The sequence below is a fragment of the Procambarus clarkii genome, unplaced genomic scaffold (assembly GCF_040958095.1).
Source record: "Procambarus clarkii isolate CNS0578487 unplaced genomic scaffold, FALCON_Pclarkii_2.0 HiC_scaffold_104, whole genome shotgun sequence".
Lineage (NCBI taxonomy): Eukaryota > Metazoa > Arthropoda > Malacostraca > Decapoda > Cambaridae > Procambarus > Procambarus clarkii.
The window spans coordinates 730079-755192 of NW_027189137.1; the positions used below are offsets into that span (position 1 = coordinate 730079).

A 25114-nucleotide genomic window follows, 5' to 3' on the forward strand; every position below is an offset into this window, starting at 1 on the left:
GCCATTGTTATTGTTTAAGATCAGAGGCACGGGAGCAAATTCGGCTCCTGTTAATTTTACTTGGACGAAGTGTTATGGAAACCAAAGGTGTACCATCATCAACACGCTGTCACCAAATGCAAGTTAAGTGTTCTGCCGAGACCCATTTATCTATCATTTGTGGCCATTAATGTCATTAGATTGGGTGAGTTAGTTAGATCACGAGATCGCCTCATACTAAAGGTAATTAAGCCCAGGTCTTCATGGTTCCTTGTACAGTGTTTTCTCTGATATAGCTGTCATATATTAGGATTCTGGCTGTACAGCTAGCGCCCTTTTGACAGGTCAAGACGAGGAAGCAAGACTTTGTGCACCAGTTACTGGGTGATGGAAGCTACCTCAAAGAGGATAATTTGGTGTCTACATCCTGGTTATACCTGGTGGACTAAGGCCTGCTGTACAATAAGATAAGGAACCTCTTCAGTGTGTAGTTAATACTGTAGTTTGATTGGCTGCATATATATAAATTTAATATAACCCCCCCCCCTAATGTGTAGAGGATCGATTTGTGAGATTATGAGATTATTGCAGAAATACAGTCCACTTATTATCATACAAATTGCTATCGAAATATATAAATTAACGTAAATATAAATTCATATAAATTAAATAAATATAAATCTCACAGGTCGGTTCCCACATTATTTGGTCCTTAGAACTGGATTATTTAGTCCTTTGAACCCACATTTGGTTATCTTAGTACCGGATGAACTAGTTAACCAGTGGATTCATTAAATATACTAGTGCAGTGTGATTTATACTAAGCCAACAGTCAAAGACGGCGGCGTAGCCTCGAGCGAGTTCACGAGCCCCGCTCAGTTCAGATTAGCCTCGTCAGCGGTTTTATGCACACCCACCGATTTGGTGGCGTGTTATTCTGTGAAATGACAGCGCTAATATTGAAGCCAGCCAAATTAGTGGCTGTGTCGCGAGATTGTTCACGAATTTCGTGGTGTTAAATTTCGCGAGAGATTATCCACGAATTTTGTGGAGTTTATTTCGCGAGGTCACTAATAATATTTCATACTTCTAGATAATATTAGAAGTTTTATAGAGGCTAATTAAGAGGCTATTATCAATAATTGTGTATATTATTTCTCCAAAATAGAGAATTATTTTATATTGCACTAGTGATCACAGTATAATATTTACTAATTGCCAACCCACAACAGGGTAGGATATTACCATTGACTAGTTGAACTATTTATTGTTCATCCTAGTCCCATTATTACCATAGTCAGTTGTACTATATTGAACAACCTAGCACCATTAATGAATGGTGCAGACCCTATTTTGGGTGTAATTTTTATCAACTCGAGTTGAGTTGTGTATATATAATAATTTACTTATGATCATTACACCTTTGAGTGATTAATTAGTGTCTATACCATCCTAGGGTGATATAGAAGAGCTAACCTAAAGGTACTTCCAGTGACACTGGTTTATCACTCAAATCATTAGTGTGTATGATTGTATATATAAAATGTGTATTAATTTTAAGTGCTAACCTCTAGTAGAGGTAGGATTACAGCCTAGCGATTGCAGAAATTTTACCCTAGGCTACCATCAGTACTTGCTCACAATTTATGAGCCAGTGGTGCCCAATTAGCAAGTCACCATGACTAATCCACAGAAAGCAAAGCGTGCTTTAGTAGCAAGCAAACGTCAACTGACAAGAGATCTCGACCAATATGAACAGTTGTTATATGAGCCTGTAATTAATTATCGTCGGTTGAAAATACCACTGTTACAGATTCAAACCCAACTGCATATATTGAAAGCAAATAGGAAATCTTACCAAAATCAGGTCCACGACGACGACGACATAGTAGTTGAAGATGTGGAACCATTCCTGTCTGACCTAGCACAATATGAAGAAGAAACTCAAGCCAGGTTGGAACATTTACACAGGATAAGTGAATCAGAACAATTAGCCAGTACATTAAATAAAGTAGATAATGTTATGGATGATCTGGATCTTTTTGAGAATAAATGTAAAGCCAGATTAGATCCTTTAATCAACAAGGATAAAGCTTCACCCAGTAAAGCTTCACCCACTACAGCTTCACCTAATATTATACCACCAGAAATTAAGCAGTTCTCAGACAATTTATCCACAGTCTCTGTGGTTTCTGAAAACCCAATACCTGAGGCCACTAAGTTAACATGCCTCCAAACTAGAGGTGAAGCTGAACCAGTAGTAGCAAATGTAAATGAAAATAGCGACAGCGCTAATTTCCCAGTCCAGCATCCTAGGAATAATGCTGGCAATGAGAAAACTGTCATACATCTAGTACTACAATTGTTGGACTTACCTCAACCTGATCAGACTGCTGACTCATTACAATCCTTCAGCATGGAGTTTGAGTCACTACTAAGAACATTCAGTCTTAAGGTTGATATAACTACTAGTGAATGGATGACCAAAGTAGTCCTTCAACGAAAATTGTCCAGCGATATACTAGATGAATTATATGCACATCAACATAACACCATCCTGACAGTACAGGACATCGCTGAAGGTTTACATTCCATCATAAACAAACGACGTGCAAATGAGAAAGTTAAAGCCTCTTGCAAGCCTTCAGAAATAGAAAATAAGAGTCAATTAAAGGGTAAAACAACTTCCCCAAATAAACATCAGTCAATTACTCTAACACAAGTTGCAGAAAATCTGACAATGCAGCAGAATCCTCCAAGCCTACTGTTACTAGTTCACCCAAACCGGTAACTTCCAAACGTGCAGTAGGCTGGGGGACATGTATGTTCTGCAAAAAGAAACATTCAACCTACCGTTGTGCTAATTATCCAACCAGAGACACTCGTATTGAGCGACTCCAGGAATTAGTGAGATGTTCAAGATGTCTCATGTCACACAACATAGACTATTGTGATACCCAATTCAACACCTGCAACAGGTGTAGAAGAGGTAGGCACCATGCAGCACTGTGCAAATATACGAAATTAACGTATTCAAGACCCAAGGTGGAAGATAGCATTCCCACCACAGTACAGTACTGCAAGGTGCAACAAACGAAGAGTGTCCAATCGGCAAAGTCTAAAGGTAATACGACTTTGCCTACTGCCCAAATTACCATCCTGAATAAGAGGGCCAAGGTCCATACCAGTGGGTTGTTTGACCAAGGATCCCAGAGAACATTTGTCACTAAAAAGTTGGCAGATGAACTACAATTAAAGCCTGTAGCCCAGATGTCATTCAATATCTCAGGGTTTGTAACAGATGCAGGACCTCAAGTCTACCAGGTGGTACAACCATCAGTACGCTTAGGCAGGTACGTCTGTCGAGTACAAGCCATTGTGGTGGACAAAATACCAGTAGACCTACAAGTTCAAGGTCTGAGAGCAACAGCCAAATTCCTGAGAAATAGAGGAATAAAATTGGCAGATAATATTAAGTCTGATCACCTCACCGACTTCGGTCTCCTTGTAGGGACAGACTATTGCCATCGATTCATCGGTAGCCCTACTAAATATCAGGGCATAACCATGTTAAACTCTGCAGAAGGTAAATTATTCTCAGGTCCAGTATCAAGCCTGGGGAGACCTATGGCTGCAGATAAACAATACCAATAGAAATCTAAATTTGTCAGCTGATTATATTTCTCCAGTAGCATTATACTAAGGAGATTACAGCTGACTATACCAACAGAGGTTAATGTTAGTATCATCATTTAAAGCTGAAGATGAGTTCATGAGGCCTCAGTGGCAAATCAGTGAACAGTAGCCTAAACAGCTACAAGTCACTGCGACCAATGTCACTGAACCCACTGCAGTCTCAGAACCATACTTTACTTTAATGATAAGCTATTCAATCTTCTGAATCAATTAACTAAATTAAACCCCAATAAATCTGATGACTGATTTGATACATTTATTATTTAATCAAGATGTATTCCATGGGCCTCAGTGTTTATATATCAGTGACCAGTTACCTGAACAAACTTCAAGTTATATCTAATGTATCTGATCTCACTGCAGTCTCTGAATCATACTTGACTGTAGTACTTGATCACATTCAGTCTTCTGGGTTAAATAATATGTAATTAGTCTTGAATATTAGCCTTTCAAGAGTTGACAGGGAAATGAAATCGCATTAGACTTCTAACCCCAGCAACTCTAGTACGGGGCATCCGTCCTGTACGAACAGACGCACAAATGTGTGATTACTAACTACTAACATCAAATTAATCTAATAATTCGAAGGAGGAGTATCGGTGTTCGTCTGTTCTAAATAGGACTTCGATCCGTGAGCAGCCCCCTGGGGAATTATGTCGGAAAATCCGACACCATTTAATAATATCATACAGACAGATAATATTGCTGCTGTGTTGTATAAACAAGTTAACCCATAGAAAATGTAACATGTAGTGGAATTACCGTCTATAGAAAACGGGATATCTTTACCACATACTATTATAAATTCACCACCTATTATGGTGGGAATTATTCTTAAATACATTAGTCTTTGAACTTTACCATCATAAAAACATCTCATATAAATTAACTTAATTATCAGAATTAAAATAGAGTAAATGTGACCCTTCTATCACTTACTGTCATCTGGACAAAGTAAGCCAGGCGTCAGTTGTGAGGGAGTGGTCAGCCATTGTTATTGTTTAAGACCAGAGGCACGGGAGCAAATTCGACTCCTGTTAATTTTACTTGGATGAAGTGTTATGGAAACCAAAGGTGTGCCATCATCAACACGCTGTCACCAAATGCAAGTTAAGTGTTCTGCCGAGACCCATTTATCTATCATTTGTGGCCATTAATGTCATTAGATAGGGTGACCTGGTTAGATCACGAGATCGCCTCATACTAAAGGTAATTAAGCCCAGGTCTTCATGGTTCCTTGTACAGTGTTTTCTCTGATATAGCTGTCATATATTAGGATTCTGGCTTTACAGCTAGCGCCCTTTTGACAGGTCAAGACGAGGAAGCAAGACTTTGTGCACCAGTTACTGGGTGATGGAAGCTACCTCAAAGAGGATAATTTGGTGTCTACATCCTGGTTATACCTGGTGGACTAAGGCCTGCTGTACAATAAGATAAGGAACCTCTTCAATGTGTAGTTAATACTGTAGTTTGATTGGCTGCATATATATAAATTTAATATAAACCCCCCCTAATGTGTAGAGGATCGATTTGTGAGATTATTGCAGAAATACAGTCCACTTATTATCATACAAATTGCTATCGAAATATATAAATTAACGTAAATATAAATTCATATAAATTAAATAAATATAAATCTCACAGGTCGGTTCCCACACGTAGTGCCCTCATGGCTCTAGGGTCCTTTAATCCTGTCCATCCGGTGGTCATCGAGATTCAACATTGGCTGTTTCTTATTTCTAGTAAATTTAAATCAGTAGAGTTTTGATGGGTTCCCAGCCATATTGGTGTTTCTTTCAATGAGCATGCGGATGCTGCCGCTAAGGAAACTATCCGTTCTTGTCCCATCTCCCGTAAAAGTATTCCTTATTCCGACTTTTATCCTGTTATTCATTCTTCCATTCTTGCCCGTTGGCAGGGTTGTTGGTCCTCTGTGGCTGGTAACAAGCTGCGTACTCTCAAATGTAGTGTGTCCCCGTGGCCTTCCTCCTACCACCGTAACCGGCGGTGGAAAACTGCTTTGGCACGGCTGTGGGTTGGTCATACCCGCTTAACCCACGGTCACTTAATGGAGCGCCGCCCTGCTCCTTATTGTCCGAATTGCGTTGTCCCTCTTACAGTTGTGCATATACTTGCTGAATGTCCCGACTTCCAGGACGAGTGTGTGTCTTGCTTTCCGACCGTCCCTCGCGGTCACTTGTCCCTCGATAGAATTCTAGGTGAATCGGATACTTTTGATATCGTTCGCCTTATGCGTTTTTGTTCTCGTATTGGCATTCTTGGTGATATTTAGCGCCCTCTGATTATTTCGCACTTTGATGGTGCTACATAGCCTTCCTGGTTCGGTGCCTTCTTTTGATAATTACCTTACCTTCCGGGGATCAACAGCTATGCGGCCTGGTCTCCGACCAGGCTTCCCGGTTTGTCGACTGGTCAACCAGGCTGTTGGATGTGGCTAATCGCTGCCCGATATATGAATCACAGCCTGGTTGATCAGGTATCCTTTGGAGTTGTTCGTGAAGTTCTCTCTTGAACACTTGTGAGGCCGGCCAGTTATGCCCCCTAAGTGTAGCATTATTGTTGAAGAGTCTCGGCCCTCTAATGTAGATAAAGTTCTCACTCAACGTACCTATTGCACCACTGCTTTTCAACGAGGGTATTCTGCACGTTCTGCCATGCCTTCTGGTCTCCGGTCCCTCTAATATCTTCCAGTGTATATTATCATGTATCTCTCTTGCTTGCCCTCTAGAGAATACAGATTAAGAAATTTTAATCGGTCCCAATAATTAAGATGACTTATAGAGTGGATTCAAGCGGCAAATGGATCTTTGCACCCTCTAGGTCAACAATTTTTCCGACTCTGAATTGGGCTGTTAGAGGCCAACAATATTCCACCCTAGAGAGCAATAGTGTCCATTGATCCATTAGGTCGATTGGGAGGTTGGTGAGGCACTAGGCATGAGGGCCATGGGTTAGGCACTGGGCATAAGGGCAGTCGGGTAAGGTGCTGGGCATGAAGGCCATGGGTGAGGCACTGGACATGAGGGCCATAGGTTAGGCACTGGGCATAAGGGCAGTGGGGTAAGGTGCTGGGCATAAGGGCGGTGGGTAAGGTGCTGGGCATGAGGGCCATGGGTAAGGCACTTGGCATAAGGGCGATGGGTAAGGTGCTGAGCATGGGCATAAGTTTAGTGGGTTAGGCACTGGGCATGAGGGCAGTCGGGTAAGGTGCTGGGCATAAGTTCAATGGATAAGGTGCTGGGCATGAGGGCCATGGGTGAGGCACTGGGCATAAGGGCGGTGGGGTAAGGTGCTGGGCATAAGGGCGGTGGGTAAGGTGCTGGGCATAAGTTCAGTGGGTAAGGTGCTGGGCATAAGTTCAATGGGTAAGGTGCTGGGCATGAGGGCCATGGGTGAGGCACTGGGCATAAGGGCGGTGGGGTAAGGTGCTGGGCATAAGGGCGGTGGGTAAGGTGCTGGGCATAAGTTCAGTGGGTAAGGTGCTGGGCATAAGGGCGGTGGGTAAGGTGCTGGGCATAAGTTCAGTGGGTAAGGTGCTGGGCATAAGTTCAGTGGGTAAGGTGCTGGGCATGAGGGCCATGGGTGAGGCACTGGGCATAAGGGCGGTGGGGTAAGGTGCTGGGCATAAGTTCAGTGGGTAAGGTGCTGGGCATAAGGGCGGTGGGTAAGGTGCTGGGCATAAGTTCAGTGGGTAAGGTGCTGGGCATGAGGGCCATGGGTGAGGCACTGGGCATAAGGGCGGTGGGGTAAGGTGCTGGGCATAAGGGCGGTGGGTAAGGTGCTGGGCATAAGTTCAGTGGGTAAGGTGCTGGGCATAAGGGCCATGGGTGAGGCATTGGGCATGAGGCCCAGGGGTTAGGCACTATGGGTATAAGGGCGGTGAGTAAGGTGCTGGGCATAATTCAGTGGGTAAGGTGCTGGGCATAAGGGCGGTGGGTAAGGTGCTGGGCATAAGTTCAGTGGGTAAGGTGCTGGGCATGAGGGCCATGGGTGAGGCACTGGGCATAAGGGCGGTGGGGTAAGGTGCTGGGCATAAGGGCGGTGGGTAAGGTGCTGGGCATAAGTTCAGTGGGTAAGGTGCTGGACATCAGGGCCATGGGTGAGGCACTGGGCATAAGGGCCATAAGTGAGTCACTGGGAATAATTGCCATGGGTGAGGCACTGGGCATAAGGGCCATGGGTGAGGCACTGGGCATAAGGGCGGTGGGTAAGGTGCTGGGCATAAGTTCAGTGGGTAAGGTGCTGGGCATAAGGCCGGTCGGTGAGGCACGGGGACTGAGGTCGGTCGGTGAGGCACGGGGCATGAGGTCTGTCGGTGAGGCAAGGGGCATGAGGTCGGTCGGTGAGGCACGGTTCATGAGGGCCATGGGTGAGGCACTGGACATAAGGGCGGTGGGTAAGGTGCTGGGCATGAGGCCGGTGAGGCACGGGGCATGAGGGCCATGGGTGAGGCACTGGACATAAGGGCGGTGGGTAAGATGCTGGGCATAAGTTCAGTGGGTAAGGTGCTGGGCATGAGGTCGGTCGGTGAGGCACGGGGCATAAGGGCCATGGGTGAGGCACGGGGCTTGAGGGTGGTGGCCGAGGCACTGGGGATAAGTGCCGTGGGTGACGCACTTGTCATTATGGCCGTGGCTGAGGTTCTGGGCATGAGGGCCGTGGGTGAGGCGCTTGGCATGAGGGTGGTGAGTTGGTGAGGTGTTGGGCATGAAGGTGGTGGGTTGGGGAGGCACTGGTCATAAGGGCCGTGGGTGAGGTGGTAAGCATGAGGACGGTGGGTGAGGCGCTGGGCATGAGGACAGTGGGTGAGGCGCTGGGCATGAGAACAGTGGGTGAGGTGTTGGCCATGAGGATGGTGGGTGAGGCGCTGGGCATGAGGACGGTGGGTGAGGTGTTGGCCATGAGAACGGTGGGTGAGGCGCTGGGCATGAGGACAGTGGGTGAGGTGTTGGCCATGAGGATGGTGGGTGAGGCGCTGGGCATGAGGACAGTGGGTGAGGTGTTGGCCATGAGAACGGTGGGTGAGGCGCTGGGCATGAGGACAGTGGGTGAGGTGTTGGCCATGAGAACGGTGGGTGAGGTGCTGGGCATGAGGACGGTGGGTGAGGTGTTGGCCATGAGAACGGTGGGTGAGGCGCTGGGCATGAGGACAGTGGGTGAGGTGTTGGCCATGAGAACGGTGGGTGAGGTGCTGGGCATGAGGACGGTGGGTGAGGCGCTGGGCATGAGGACAGTGGGTGAGGTGCTGGGCATGAGGACAGTGGGCAACCCGTTCTCACACAAGACAGCACATATATGACTTAATGCTTAAAGTCAATATGTTGAATATGAATTAGTAAATATGTGATATATTCCCAGTTACTTTTTTTCCAAAGCCCAAACTCTTCCTCACATACCAATTTACGTCTCACAGTACCCGTCCGTCAACCTAGATAGCAGAATAGTCGTGATTGGTTCAATTATAAGGAAAATTGTACTTTTCAGGTCCCACATGGGTTGTGAAATTTACCTACTATTGTCCATGCTCTTAGAATATTATAGATCAGCTACTTCCTATTGAAGGCTCGTAGTTTTGTTTTGAGAAATATTAGTTGTTCTTAGTAAATTATAATAAGCACTAAAAATGATTACATAGAATAACAGTCCTTCACCAATCAATATTATATACCATAGTTTGTGCTTTAAAAATCTTTAAAGGATGTTTTGTAGGAACGCTAACAGAAAACGATGGTTCATTGGAATGTCTATGGGGTAAACTACTGTAAACAGGATGGTATTGTGTCTACTATACCAACTACAGGATCGGTATATTGTCCACTACCACCTGTTAGGTGAGTAAGGGGTGCAATACCACAAGCAGGATGGGTATGAGGGTCACATCCACCCAGAGGATGAGTATGGGGATCACATCCACCCACAGGAAGGGTATGGGGTCCAATACCACCCACAGGATGAGTATGGCGTCCACTACAACCCACAGGATGGGTATGGGGCTCCAACCACCCATAGAATAGGTATGGGGCTCCAACCACCCATAAAATGGGTATGGGGTCCAATAACACCCACTGGATATGTATGGCGTCCATTGTCGAGCTCGCAAACCGCAGCATTCATCTCAGAACCATGCCTATTTCACGCAGATTCCTTAATAAACGTAAGAGTTTTATATGTCACAAGAAAGATAGAAATATAAGCTTTATTCTAAATACCTTACCATGGGCATATTTAAATTTAAAGCGAAGATACGTGTACTTTTATAATAGCCGAGCTCCGACCCCGGACAGATCGATCGACCGAGCAACTCTCTCTCAGAACAATGTTTATTTCACGTGAATTCGTTAATAAACATATATGTTTTATATGTCTCAAGAAAGACAGACATATAAGCTTCACTTTAAACACTTTACCATAGACATACTTAAAGTTCTAATGAAGATACATGTATTTTAAAAATTACGGAGCTCCCACCCCGTACAGACTGAACGACAGAGCAACTCTCTCTCAGATCAATGTTTATTTCACGTAAATTCGTTAACAAACACAAATGTTTTATGAGTCTTAAGCAAGATAGAAATAAGAGCTTCATTTTAAATACATTACAATAGACATATTTATAGCTCAAGTGAAGATACATATGTTTTTATAGTAGCACTCAGTAGCTTGTCGGGCATGGAGTGCAGACGCCTACGCACTTGCCGATATATTGTATAATTAACAAAGATTCGCTAATAAAGCCTAAAATCTTATATGCCTCCAGAAAGACCGAGATATGAACATTATTATGATTGTACCAAATGAAATATATCATGTTCGAGGACAAAGATATATCAATTTTAAATTAAGTTTCGACTCTCTCTTGGGTGAGAGAGATGGGGCGACTCTCGCCCCATCTATTGGAGATTCTGTGCACTAAATACCCAAAGCTACTCAAACCCTCATAGCATTATTTAAGTAATGAAGTAATATGATATATTTACTCACTATAATGTGGGTGCTGAATGCAGAACATGAGAAAACATATATTTACTCCAAATTAATGTAATTTCATTATTAAATAAGTAGCATCAAAGGAAGTCGACGGTCCAAGCGTCAATGTTGTGGAGCGACTTATCCAAGATATATCGTTGTTTGGAAATTGTTTGTTGGCATATCCAGGGGTCGCACTTCTCTGCTCAAATTATCACAAATTTAAATTATAATGTTAACAAGTAGAATACGTATTTTTAATAAAATCTAACATAACTAGCCAGAAAACATTTAACATTTATTAAAAAATATATGTTTGGAAGTTAAATCGACTTCATATTCAATTTCTTTCTTTATTATGCACCCCATACCCATCCCGTGGGCGGTGGTGTACAGGATTACAGAGGCACATAATCGGTTCAGGAACTGAACCCTCTAGTTCGTTTAGCTAAGCAAATAACAATATATGACGCTAGTTAAAAAATTATCAATGTTGTATACACATGTACACACCCTCATACATACATGTATATATATATATATATATATATATATATATATATATATATATATATATATATATATATATGCGAACAAGCCTGAATGGTCCCCAGGACAATATGCAACTGAAAACTCACACCCCAGAAGTGACTCGAACCCATACTCCCAGATGCCACGCAACTGGTATGTACAAGACGCCTTAATCCACTTGACCATCACGACCGGACATAATGAGGTGATAGCCGAGGCTATTTGAACCACCCCACCGCCGGCACTCGGATAGTAATCTTGGGCATAGCATTTTACCAAATCACCTCATTCTTTGGGGCACACGTGAGGAACACAAATGCGAACAAGCCTGAATGGTCCCCAGGACAATATGCAACTGAAAACTCACACCCCAGAAGTGACTCGAACCCATACTCCCAGATGCCACGCAACTGGTATGTACAAGACGCCTTAATCCACTTGACCATCACGACCGGACATAATGAGGTGATAGCCGAGGCTATTTGAACCACCCCACCGCCGGCACTCGGATAGTAATCTTGGGCATAGCATTTTACCAAATCACCTCATTCTTTGGGGCACACGTGAGGAACACAAATGCGAACAAGCCTGAATGGTCCCCAGGACAATATGCAACTGAAAACTCACACCCCAGAAGTGACTCGAACCCATACTCCCAGATGCCACGCAACTGGTATGTACAAGACGCCTTAATCCACTTGACCATCACGACCGGACATAATGAGGTGATAGCCGAGGCTATTTGAACCACCCCACCGCCGGCACTCGGATAGTAATCTTGGGCATAGCATTTTACCAAATCACCTCATTCTTTGGGGCACACGTGAGGAACACAAATGCGAACAAGCCTGAATGGTCCCCAGGACAATATGCAACTGAAAACTCACACCCCAGAAGTGACTCGAACCCATACTCCCAGATGCCACGCAACTGGTATGTACAAGACGCCTTAATCCACTTGACCATCACGACCGGACATAATGAGGTGATAGCCGAGGCTATTTGAACCACCCCACCGCCGGCACTCGGATAGTAATCTTGGGCATAGCATTTTACCAAATCACCTCATTCTTTGGGGCACACGTGAGGAACACAAATGCGAACAAGCCTGAATGGTCCCCAGGACAATATGCAACTGAAAACTCACACCCCAGAAGTGACTCGAACCCATACTCCCAGATGCCACGCAACTGGTATGTACAAGACGCCTTAATCCACTTGACCATCACGACCGGACATAATGCATATTGTTGCATATTGTCCTGAGGACCATTCAGGCTTGTTCGCATTTGTGTTCCTCACGTGTGCCCCAAAGAATGAGGTGATTTGGTAAAATGCTATGCCCAAGATTACTATCCGAGTGCCGGCGGTGGGGTGGTTCAAATAGCCTCGGCTATCACCTCATTATGTCCGGTCGTGATGGTCAAGTGGATTAAGGCGTCTTGTACATACCAGTTGCGTGGCATCTGGGAGTATGGGTTCGAGTCACTTCTGGGGTGTGAGTTTTCAGTTGCATATTGTCCTGGGGACCATTCAGGCTTGTTCGCATTTGTGTTCCTCACGTGTGCCCCAAAGAATGAGGTGATTTGGTAAAATGCTATGCCCAAGATTACTATCCGAGTGCCGGCGGTGGGGTGGTTCAAATAGCCTCGGCTATCACCTCATTATGTCCGGTCGTGATGGTCAAGTGGATTAAGGCGTCTTGTACATACCAGTTGCGTGGCATCTGGGAGTATGGGTTCGAGTCACTTCTGGGGTGTGAGTTTTCAGTTGCATATTGTCCTGGGGACCATTCAGGCTTGTTCGCATATATATATATATATATATATATATATATATATATATATATATATATATATATATATATATATATACATGTATGTATGAGGGTGTGTACATGTGTATACAACATTGATAATTTTTTAACTAGCGTCATATATTGTTATTTGCTTAGCTAAACGAACTAGAGGGTTCAGTTCCTGAACCGATTATGTGCCTCTGTAATCCTGTACACCACCGCCCACGGGATGGGTATGGGGTGCATAATAAAGAAAGAAATTGAATATGAAGTCGATTTAACTTCCAAACATATATTTTTTAATAAATGTTAAATGTTTTCTGGCTAGTTATGTTAGATTTTATTAAAAATACGTATTCTACTTGTTAACATTATAATTTAAATTTGTGATAATTTGAGCAGAGAAGTGCGACCCCTGGATATGCCAACAAACAATTTCCAAACAACGATATATCTTGGATAAGTCGCTCCACAACATTGACGCTTGGACCGTTGACTTCCTTTGATGCTACTTATTTAATAATGAAATTACATTAATTTGGAGTAAATATATGTTTTCTCATGTTCTGCATTCAGCACCCACATTATAGTGAGTAAATATATCATATTACTTCATTACTTAAATAATGCTATGAGGGTTTGAGTAGCTTTGGGTATTTAGTGCACAGAATCTCCAATAGATGGGGCGAGAGTCGCCCCATCTCTCTCACCCAAGAGAGAGTCGAAACTTAATTTAAAATTGATATATCTTTGTCCTCGAACATGATATATTTCATTTGGTGCAATCATAATAATGTTCATATCTCGGTCTTTCTGGAGGCATATAAGATTTTAGGCTTTATTAGCGAATCTTTGTTAATTATACAATATATCGGCAAGTGCGTAGGCGTTTGCACTCCATGCCCGACAAGCTACTGAGTGCTACTATAAAAACATATGTATCTTCACTTGAGCTATAAATATGTCTATTGTAATGTATTTAAAATGAAGCTCTTATTTCTATCTTGCTTAAGACTCATAAAACATTTGTGTTTGTTAACGAATTTACGTGAAATAAACATTGATCTGAGAGAGAGTTGCTCTGTCGTTCAGTCTGTACGGGGTGGGAGCTCCGTAATTTTTAAAATACATGTATCTTCATTAGAACTTTAAGTATGTCTATGGTAAAGTGTTTAAAGTGAAGCTTATATGTCTGTCTTTCTTGAGACATATAAAACATATATGTTTATTAACGAATTCACGTGAAATAAACATTGTTCTGAGAGAGAGTTGCTCGGTCGATCGATCTGTCCGGGGTCGGAGCTCGGCTATTATAAAAGTACACGTATCTTCGCTTTAAATTTAAATATGCCCATGGTAAGGTATTTAGAATAAAGCTTATATTTCTATCTTTCTTGTGACATATAAAACTCTTACGTTTATTAAGGAATCTGCGTGAAATAGGCATGGTTCTGAGATGAATGCTGCGGTTTGCGAGCTCGACAATGGACGCCATACATATCCAGTGGGTGTTATTGGACCCCATACCCATTTTATGGGTGGTTGGAGCCCCATACCTATTCTATGGGTGGTTGGAGCCCCATACCCATCCTGTGGGTTGTAGTGGACGCCATACTCATCCTGTGGGTGGTATTGGACCCCATACCCTTCCTGTGGGTGGATGTGATCCCCATACTCATCCTCTGGGTGGATGTGACCCTCATACCCATCCTGCTTGTGGTATTGCACCCCTTACTCACCTAACAGGTGGTAGTGGACAATATACCGATCCTGTAGTTGGTATAGTAGACACAATACCATCCTGTTTACAGTAGTTTACCCCATAGACATTCCAATGAACCATCGTTTTCTGTTAGCGTTCCTACAAAACATCCTTTAAAGATTTTTAAAGCACAAACTATGGTATATAATATTGATTGGTGAAGGACTGTTATTCTATGTAATCATTTTTAGTGCTTATTATAATTTACTAAGAACAACTAATATTTCTCAAAACAAAACTACGAGCCTTCAATAGGAAGTAGCTGATCTATAATATTCTAAGAGCATGGACAATAGTAGGTAAATTTCACAACCCATGTGGGACCTGAAAAGTACAATTTTCCTTATAATTGAACCAATCACGACTATTCTGCTATCTAGGTTGACGGACGGGTACTGTGAGACGTAAATTGGTACGTAAGGAAGAGTTTGGGCTTTGGAAAAAAAGTAACTGGGAATATATCACATATTTACTAATTCATATTCAACATATTGACTTTAAGCATTAAGTCATATATGTGCTGTCTTGTGTGAGAACGGGTTGCAGTGGGTGAGGTGCTGGGCATGAGGACGGTGGGTGAGATGCTGGGCATGAGGACGGTGGGTGAGGCGTATTAAGGAAAATGGTGACTAGAACCAGGCGCAGGGTCTGTGCAACAATGCATGCAGCTAGTGCCAGCAGGTGAACATGTTGCATATGTGGCGCACGGCTCTAGCCACCACCCTATGTAAATGAATGAATTTTGCATGATAATAAAGATGCAAATGAAGATGGGTTGTAAAGGAGTAATGTTGCAAATCATTGAAAATTAAGTTTTAGAAAAAAAAATATTTTTTTAATAAAAAAAAACCAAAATATCAAAATTATGGTTTAGCATTATGTGTGTCGGGTAGGCTGTTACATTTTTAATGTTTGAAAGTTAACTTAAAATATTTCATCCTATTTTAAGACGTGGAATAGCCACCCGTGTGACGGCACTTTTAATGATCTGCTGTGGTGTATCGGCTAGCATACCAGCTTGCTACTTGGCTAGCCCAGGTTCAGTTCTTTCATAGGGGAAGAGTTCTGTGTGTGTTGATTGAATGATTGAAAAAGATTAAGCAACCCAAGAGGTGGCACGGGAATGAATAGCCCGTATGCGGTACATTTTTTGTTCAGTAAATATTTTCCGTGTTCTGAGGTCGCATTTAATCATCAGGCTACTATGTTATCTCACATGTTGTGTGTTTAGGTTAAATATCCTTGTGAGTGTATGCAATTCTGTGAATATATATGGGCTCGAGTTTTCCCCTAGTAAATATAATTAAAAGTGGGAGGACATGTGTCTGATCTGTCACCATCAGCTGGCTTCGTTTGGGGCTTGGAAGACGTGGAACGCCCGTCAGCGCCTGTCAGACGCCTGTCTGACAGGCCTTTAAACGATATGCTGTTGTTTATCGGTTAGCATCCCTGCTTGCTATTTAGCTAACCTAGGTTCAGTTCTTTCATAGGGGAAGAGTTCTGTGTGTTAAATAACACTTTTGAGTGTATGCAAGTGAGTGATTTTATATGGGCTTGAGTTTTCCCCTAGTAAATATGATTAAATTGGGAGAACATGTCTGATCTGTCACCATCAGTTGGCGTCGTTGGGGGGCGTGGAAGACTTGGAATAGCAGCTAATGTAACACCTCTTTTAGCTATATGCTGTGGTGTATCATTAAGCATACCGGCTTGCTACTTGGCTAGTCTAGGCTCAGTTCTTTCATAGTGTTATATATATATTATGTATATATATATATATATATATATATATATATATATATATTAGTATATTTTGGTAGCAGTCTTTCCTGTAGACATATATTATTAAATATGACCGAAAAAGTAAGATTAATAATTCTAACACGAATTTTCTCAATCTTTCGTACATTACGCTTCACTGTTGGAGGTAAATCAAAAATCACTTCTCCAAAATTCATTTTTATTTCTAGTCTGACGCGACACGGGCGCGTTTCGTAAAACTTATTACATTTTCAAAGACTTCACAAATACACAACTGATTAGAACTTACGTCTCTCTGATATTATATCTACATTTGAGTGAGGTGGGAAGGGTGATGTGGCATTAACACAAGACAGAACAGGAGGGGATATTAATAGGGTATTAAAAGTATCAACACAAGACAGAACAGAAACAATGGGTATTGAATAGAAGTGTTTGTAGAAAGCCTATTGGTCCATATTTCTTGATGCTTCTATATTGGAGCGGAGTCTTGAGGTGGGTAGAATATAGTTGTGCAATAATTGGCTGTTGATTGCTGGTGTTGACTTCTTGATGTGTAGTGCCTCGCAAACGTCAAGCCGCCTGCTATCGCTGTATCTATCGATGATTTCTGTGTTGTTTACTAGGATTTCTCTGGCGATGGTTTGGTTATGGGAAGAGATTATATGTTCCTTAATGGAGCCCTGTTGCTTATGCATCGTTAAACGCCTAGAAAGAGATGTTGTTGTCTTGCCTATATACTGGGTTTTTTGGAGCTTACAGTCCCCAAGTGGGCATTTGAAGGCATAGACGACGTTAGTCTCTTTTAAAGCGTTCTGTTTTGTGTCTGGAGAGTTTCTCATGAGTAGGCTGGCCGTTTTTCTGGTTTTATAGTAAATCGTCAGTTGTATCCTCTGATTTTTGTCTGTAGGGATAACGTTTCTATTAACAATATCTTTCAGGACCCTTTCCTCCGTTTTATGAGCTGTGGAAAAGAATTTCCTGTAAAATAGTCTAATAGGGGGTATAGGTGTTGTGTTAGTTGTCACAATCAGAGAGACGTAAGTTCTAATCAGTTGTGTATTTGTGAAGTCTTTGAAAATGTAATAAGTTTTACGAAACGCGCCCGTGTCGCGTCAGACTAGAAATAAAAATGAATTTTGGAGAAGTGATTTTTGATTTACCTCCAACAGTGAAGCGTAATGTACGAAAGATTGAGAAAATTCGTGTTAGAATTATTAATCTTACTTTTTCGTTCATATTTAATAATATATATATATATATATATATATATATATATATATATATATATATATATATATATATATATATATATATATATATATATATATATATATATATATATATATATATATATATATATATATATGTCGTACCTAGTAGCCAGAACTCACTTCTCAGCCTACTATTCAAGGCCCGATTTGCCTAATAAGCCAAGTTTTCCTGAATTAATATATTTACTATAATTTTTTTCTTATGAAATGATAAAGCAACCCTTTTCTCTATATATGAGGTCAATTTTTTTTTATTGGAGTTAAAATTAACGTAGATATATGACCGAACCTAACCAACCCTACCTAACCTAACCTAACCTATATTTATAGGTAAGGTTAGGTTAGGTAGCCAAAAAAAGCTAGGTTAGGTTAGGTTAGGTCGGTTAGGTAGACGAAAAAACATTAATTCATGAAAACTTGGCTTATTAGGCAAATCGGGCCTTGAATAGTAGGCTGAGAAGTGCGTTCTGGCTATTAGGTACGACATATATATATGTATATATATATATATATATATATATATATATATATATATATATATATATAAATATATATATATATATATATATATATATATATATATATATATATATATATATATATATATAGGGGGGTACCACCACTGGTGTAATTATAGGGACCCACAGCCTCAGAGAAGGGAACACAGAGCACTCAGGGAAAAACTTGACATTTAACTCTGAATACGAAAGAGTGTTCACTTCTCCTACCACCCCCTTTTTTTTTTACTATGATGTACACTTTATTATGCAAGGTTATACAGTTACATATCTGATTTTATACAAAAAATGAACATTAAGAGGACACAAGAAAAAGTTCGCTTCCTAGAGGCTGTAGATTTCCTCGAACTCCTCCGACGCCGGGCAGGAACCGAGGATGCAGCGGGCATTTCCCCTCTGGATCGCGACACTGAGGCGCTGAAAGAGAAAACTTGCTGCTCTAGGGTCTCTTGTGGTGTCAATGAGCTTGGAACCAAGATCCTTAAGAAACCTTCTTGCACTCTCACCCCATGGGCCTAGGGTCTCAGACCCTATTGGAACGAAATTGTACCTTTGATCTAATTGCCTGTACTTGACTGACTTTTGTTTTTCTCTGTGTGTCGCTGTGGCTCCTGCCGTGCCGGCAGAGAGGGTGATGTATGTCGTTGCCAGGGTGGATACGCAAGTATAGTCCCATGCTAACTGCCTGCCACCCTTCCACGGACGCAGTGTGATTCCGTCTGGTCGGCCGGCAAAGCTAACAGAGTCACGGTTCAGTAGGTTGCGGGGCTCTCTCTCCGCTGGACACTGAGCAGAGGCAAGGCTTCTTTTGATGATGTCGTTGACTTCGTCGTGTCTAGTGTGCCAACCACCCGATTTTCCACAGTGCAGGCCATGCAATCCATATTCGTCAGCATCTGCCTCGCCGCAAATACACCTGTGAACAGTGTGGATAGGGGCAGCAAGGCGGAGAGCGACTGCAATACGGAGCTCCTGCGGATCAAGACGTGTGCCTGTCGCAGACATAGGGACTGCCAGAAGGAAGTCCCCTGCATGGGGAGCCTGCACAGCTGTGAGGCGTGCACGATCACTGGGGGTTGTTGCTGCCTCCAGCAAAGCTGTGGCTTCTTTGTCTGCAATGGGGCTGTCCCAACTGGATTGTTTCTTGGCTTTCGGCATGGCTGGTCTGAGTGCTGGGTCTGTCATGGCACCCCATTTCGTGTCACATTCCGTGTAGTGGGGGTCCTGTATCCCCGCTACATCACTCAGGGTGTCAGGTAGAATTTCCTTAACCAGGTCATCTGATGCTGAGGAGGAAGACAGGAAGGCTGGGACTGCAATTTGGGTGGCGGAGCGGACACCCAAGCCACCGAGCCTGACAGGAAGAGTGGCTTGTTTCCACTGGCATTCGTTGAGAGAGAGGTTAACAACTTTTTCCAGCATGGTCTTCAGTAGGAGGTCATACTCGTCAAGCTTTGGGTTGTTGTAAGATGGGGCGCACCTCAGAAAGTAGGTTAGCCTCGGAAGGGATAGGCATTTGGTGAGGAGATAAAAAGCATCGTGGGCATCGATGTCACCTATTCTGTCTTCCATCCTCCTAAGGTCTGCGATTTTCTTGTCGAGGATCTCCTCAATGGCGTTAGACCCGAGGGGAGCTCCAAGGAGGGTGCTGTTCTCGGCCCTAATGACATGGGCTCCAGGCAAGGCAGACCTTATTCTAGCTACGATGTCTGGGTTGGAGGAGACTACTTCACACTTGGAAGGGTTCAGGACGAGACCCAGGCTTACTTCTTGCTCCCTTATTTTCCTGATATCTGACAAGAGGTGGTCTACGGTGCCAGCTATAGTGCCATCATCCAAAAACCAGATGTTGAACTCGCTGGACAAGCTTTCGGTGATTTCTTTTAAGACTAAGCAGAAAAGAAGGGGAGCAAGAGGATCACCTTGCTGAACACCTTCACATGATCTGATTTCATGTTCACCAAAGAGCAGTTTTGACTCGCCACTGTAGCACGATAGTATGAAGGTACGACATATATATATATATATATATATATATATATATATATATATATATATATATATATATATATATATATATATATATATATATATATATATATATATATATATATATATGTATATCACAAAAATAAACACGTGATTAAGAATGTGACAATGTCAGACCACGGAGGAAAAATGAAACAGGAAATTTCCTTAAGTACTTTCGTATATTAAATACATCTTCAGAAGGTGAAGATGTATTTAATATACGAAAGTACTTAAGGAAATTTCCTGTTTCATTTTTCCTCCGTGGTCTGACATTGTCATATATTTATTTATTTATTTATTTATGCATATACAAGAATGTACATAAGGAATGTGAGGATACAATTATGGTAATTACAGTCTTGTAAAGCCACTAGCACGCGCAGCGTTTCGGGCAGGTCCTTAATCTAAGAAAATTTTAAGGAGGTAAATACTTGCAAAATTTATAGACAAAAAAATGATAACAGATTACATGGAATGAAAAAAAAAAAAAAAGATGAGAGAAAATTATAGGTACAGTATATTAAAGCACATAGGTAGCTATGATTGATTGCAATGACAGCTTAAAATGGTAGTTGACAATAAATTGGTAGGCACAATACAGCAGAAACAATATAAGATTGATTGCAATGACAGCTTGAATGGTAGTTGACAAAAATTGGTAGTCACAATACAGCATATGGCTAGCACATAAAAGAAGACAGCAATGAACACAATGATAAGGTTTGATATTACATAAAAATTAGGAGATTGGGTACCACTAGGTACAGAGCAAATTTAAAGCTCAATGTAGGAAACTAAATAGATGAAGTTAGGTACTTTTTGGTTTTGCTTTTAAATAAGGCAAAGTTTTACAGTTTTTCAATTCACTAGGGAGTGAGTTCCATAGACTAGGTCCCTTAATTTGCATAGAGTGTTTACACAGATTAAGTTTGACCCTGGGGATATCAAAGAGATATTTATTTCTGGTGTGGTGATAATGGGTCCTATTACATCTGTCCAGGGAGAGTTTCAGAGCATGGTTTGCATTTAAGAACAGGGTTTTGTAAATGTAGTTGACACAAGAGAATGTGTGGAGGGAGTTAATATTTAGCAAGTTTAGAGATTTAAATAAGGGAGCTGAGTGTTGTCTGAAAGTAGAGTTAGTTATTATTCTGATAGCAGATTTTTGCTGTGTGATGATGGGCTTAAGGTGGTTTGCAGTGGTAGACCCCCATGCACAGATACCATAATTAAGATAGGGGTAGATTAGTGCATAATATAGTGAGAGGAGAGCAGAGTTAGGAACATAATATCTGATTTTGGAGAGTATACCAACTGTCTTAGAGACTTTCTTAGTTATGTGTTGAATGTGGGTGCTGAAGTTGAGTCTCTTGTCTAGGAATAGGCCAAGAAACTTGCCATCATTTTTATTACTGATGTTAATGTTGTCTATCTGTAGCTGAATTGCATTTGATGATTTGCTTCCAAATAAGATATAGTAAGTCTTTTCGATGTTTAATGTTAGTTTGTTCGTTGACATCCATAAGTGGACTTTTTTAATTCATTATTCACAACATTATTTAGTGTATGTGGGTTGAGGTTTGAGAAGATAAGGGTAGTATCGTCAGCAAACAATATAGGTTTGAGAATATTAGAGACATTAGGCAGATCGTTTATATATATAAGAAATAGAAGAGGTCCTAAGATGCTGCCCTGTGGCACTCCAACGGTAATTGGTAGAGTGGAAGAAGTTGTATCATTGATGGTTACATATTGGTGTCTGTCACTAAGATAGGATCGGATGTTGTCAAGGGCAAGGCCTCGGATTCCATAATGCTGGAGTTTAAGTAAGAGGTAGTTGTGATTAACAGTATCAAAGGCTTTTCTTAGGTCAATGAAGAGTCCAATCGGAAACTCATTTTTGTCAAGGGCTGAGTAGATAATGTCAAGGAGACTAATGATTGCATCATTGGTACTCTTTTGGGACCGGAAGCCAAACTGGCAGGGGCTGAGTATGTCGAATTTTACGAGGTAGGAATAGAGCTGTTTGTAAATAATTTTTTCAAATATTTTTGATAGAATGGGTAGATTTGATATTGGTCTATAATTGTTTATGTCCGCCGGATTGCCTCCTTTATGGACTGGCGTTACTCTTGCTTTTTTGAGGATATCAGGGAAGGTGTGACACTCTATAGATTTGTTGAACAGTAGTGCTATGGGTGGGGCAAGGGCATGGGAGGCTCTCTTGTACACAATGGACGGAATTTCACTGGTGTTCCCTGCCTTGGTTTTTAGAGAGTGTATGATGGACACAACATCTGCCGGGCTGATTGGTGAAAGGAGAAGAGAGTTTGGATAGCTGCCTGAGAGATATGTGTTAATATGTGTCTGAGTCTGTGGGATTTTACTGGCAAGATTAGCACCAACCGATGAAAAGAAACTATTAAATTCATTTGCCATTTCTAAATCAGTTGACGGTATATCCCCATCCTTGTAGAGTTTTATTTGGTTATGTGAGTGTTGTTTAGTTCCTAGGATACTAGAGATAGTTTTCCAAGTGTTTTTCATGTTGCCTTTTGCTTCATTGAATCTATTCACATAATATGCAAGTTTTGCCTTTCTTATGATACTGGTAAGCATTGATGAGTACCTTTTAGCTACTTCCTTTGAAACTAGGCCAATCCTAACTTTCTTTTCATATTCATGTTTCTTGTTGTTTGAGTTGAGAATGCCACTTGTGAGCCATGGATTGTTTAATCTTTTGTCAGTTACTTGCTTTGTAAGAAGGGGACAATGAAGGTTGTAGAGGCTTAGAGTTTTGGAGAGGAAGAGGTTAGCTAATGAATTTATATCATGGGTATTATTGAATTCAGAATCCCAGTTAATATTGTGAAGTGCCTCTGTAAGATTGTCTAAAGCTGATTCACTGTGTAGCCTAAATGAAAGTTTCTTGCTTTTTGGTGGTGTTATGTCCATGTTCGCTATGAGAAAGGTAGGATAGTGGTCAGTTGTTCTGTCGTAGATTATACCAGATACAAGGGGAGCTGTTATGTTTGTCCATATGTGGTCCAAGGTAGTGGCTGATGTTTGAGTGACTCGGGTAGGTTTGGTGATAGTGGGGATTAGCATACAGGAGTTCATGCTGTTAAGGAAATAGTCAACTTGAGAGCAGTTTTGTTGACCCAGGTCAATATTAAAGTCTCCTCCCAGAATGATGTGGTTTTTGTTGAGATTGTTGTTTATAATAAGATTCCTTAGGTTGTCTGAGAAAGAAGCTATGTTAGTATTAGGAAATCTATAGATGGCTCCAATAGTCAAAGAGGATTTAAGGAATTTAATTGTAAACTGAGCAAAAGTATATTCACAGTAGTCATCTCTGTCACTAATAACACTGTTGCAGATAAATGTATCTCGGTAATATATAGCTGTGCCACCACCTTTTTTATTAGGCCTACAGTTATGAATGGCTTTATAACCAGCTAAGTTGTAGAGTTGGGTATAGTCTTTATTTAGCCAAGTTTCTGTTAAAATAATGAACGATAGGTTAGTACCTAGTGCTGTGAGTAGTGCATTTAAATCGTCAAAATGTTTACCAAGTGATCTAACATTTTGGTTATAAACTGATAGACAGGTGCTATTTTGGAGTTTGTTTTTAGCCTGGTGTGCTGTGAAATACTTACAATAATGATGATCAATGTGCTGGTTGGTATAGAAATGAGACAGAAGATTTTGATCAGGATCAATATCAGTGTGCATAGAGATGCAGAGGGATCACGATACAAGATACACGATAAAGCAAAACACAAGAATAAGAGCAGATACAATAAAATAGTAACAATTTGGAAGTAAAATAAAGATCCAATAGATAGCCAGGGAGGACACAGAAGTTACATAAAATAAAACACAAAAAATCAGTAGAGACTGACAATATAAATGTAAAATAAAAAAAAAAATAAAAAAAATAATAATCATAAAAAAAAATGATCTTGAAGATAATTAGCTTAGTAATGGTTAATTAACAGGGAAATAAAAAGCCCTAGGTTTAGTGACAAGGGGATTAACTAAGAACAAATAATTAAGAGTATAAAACAGGCAAAGATGACAAACAAAAAATAAAGTAAAAATTAAAATAAAAATAAAAATAAACACCTTCGGAAAGGAAAGGCAGAGCTTAAGTACACTTTGGTTGTATGTGAGACTACAAATTATGTTCTGGTTATTCAGCTGATATCCCACAGTCATCCAGGAAAGAAGTGAGGTGTGCTTCAGTGGTTATGACATAAGTTTTTCCAGAGTCAGTCTTCCTAGCTATTATTTTACCATCGCGCACAAAACAATGTTTAATAGCAGTGGATCTATTGCGAATTCCACGTAGTTTAAATAAGAGATTTTGTCTGAATCTGGTAAGACATTCGTTCACATAAACATTGGATTTCCTAGCGACTGCAGCAGTGATAAGGTCTGACTTGCGGGAGCAGCTATCTAACTTCACGCGTATCCTTCTGTTGTTTGCACCAGATGATTTGGTACCCACTCTATAAGCTGACTTAATGTCTCTTGCTTCGATTGAATAATTCAACTTAGTACGCAATTCCTGGATCACGATGGCAGTACAGTCTTCTCTGTCAGTTTCATGGGGAAAATCCTGTGATGAGATGATGACAGAATCAAGGAGCTTAAGTTGGTCTGATTCGTCTTGGGTTGCAGTGTGTTGCTGTTGTAGGGAGTTAAAGTGGTTCTCTAACTTTTGTAACATCTCTTCTTGCTTCTTAGAGGTTTCTGCTGGTTTAAAGTTAGT

At 41.3% G+C, this 25114-nt stretch overlaps 1 protein-coding gene across 1 annotated transcript in view; it reads right to left on the reverse strand.

Moving 5' to 3' along the window:
* Positions 1–7652: 7652 nt before the first annotated feature.
* LOC138360263 (uncharacterized protein DKFZp434B061-like) overlaps positions 7653–25114 on the reverse strand; it is a 52904-nt gene continuing 35442 nt past the window's right edge. Inside the window, exon 3 of the mRNA XM_069320188.1 lies at positions 7653–8150. Coding sequence (XP_069176289.1) covers positions 7653–8150 — 498 coding nt within the window. The remainder of the gene's footprint in view (positions 8151–25114) is intronic.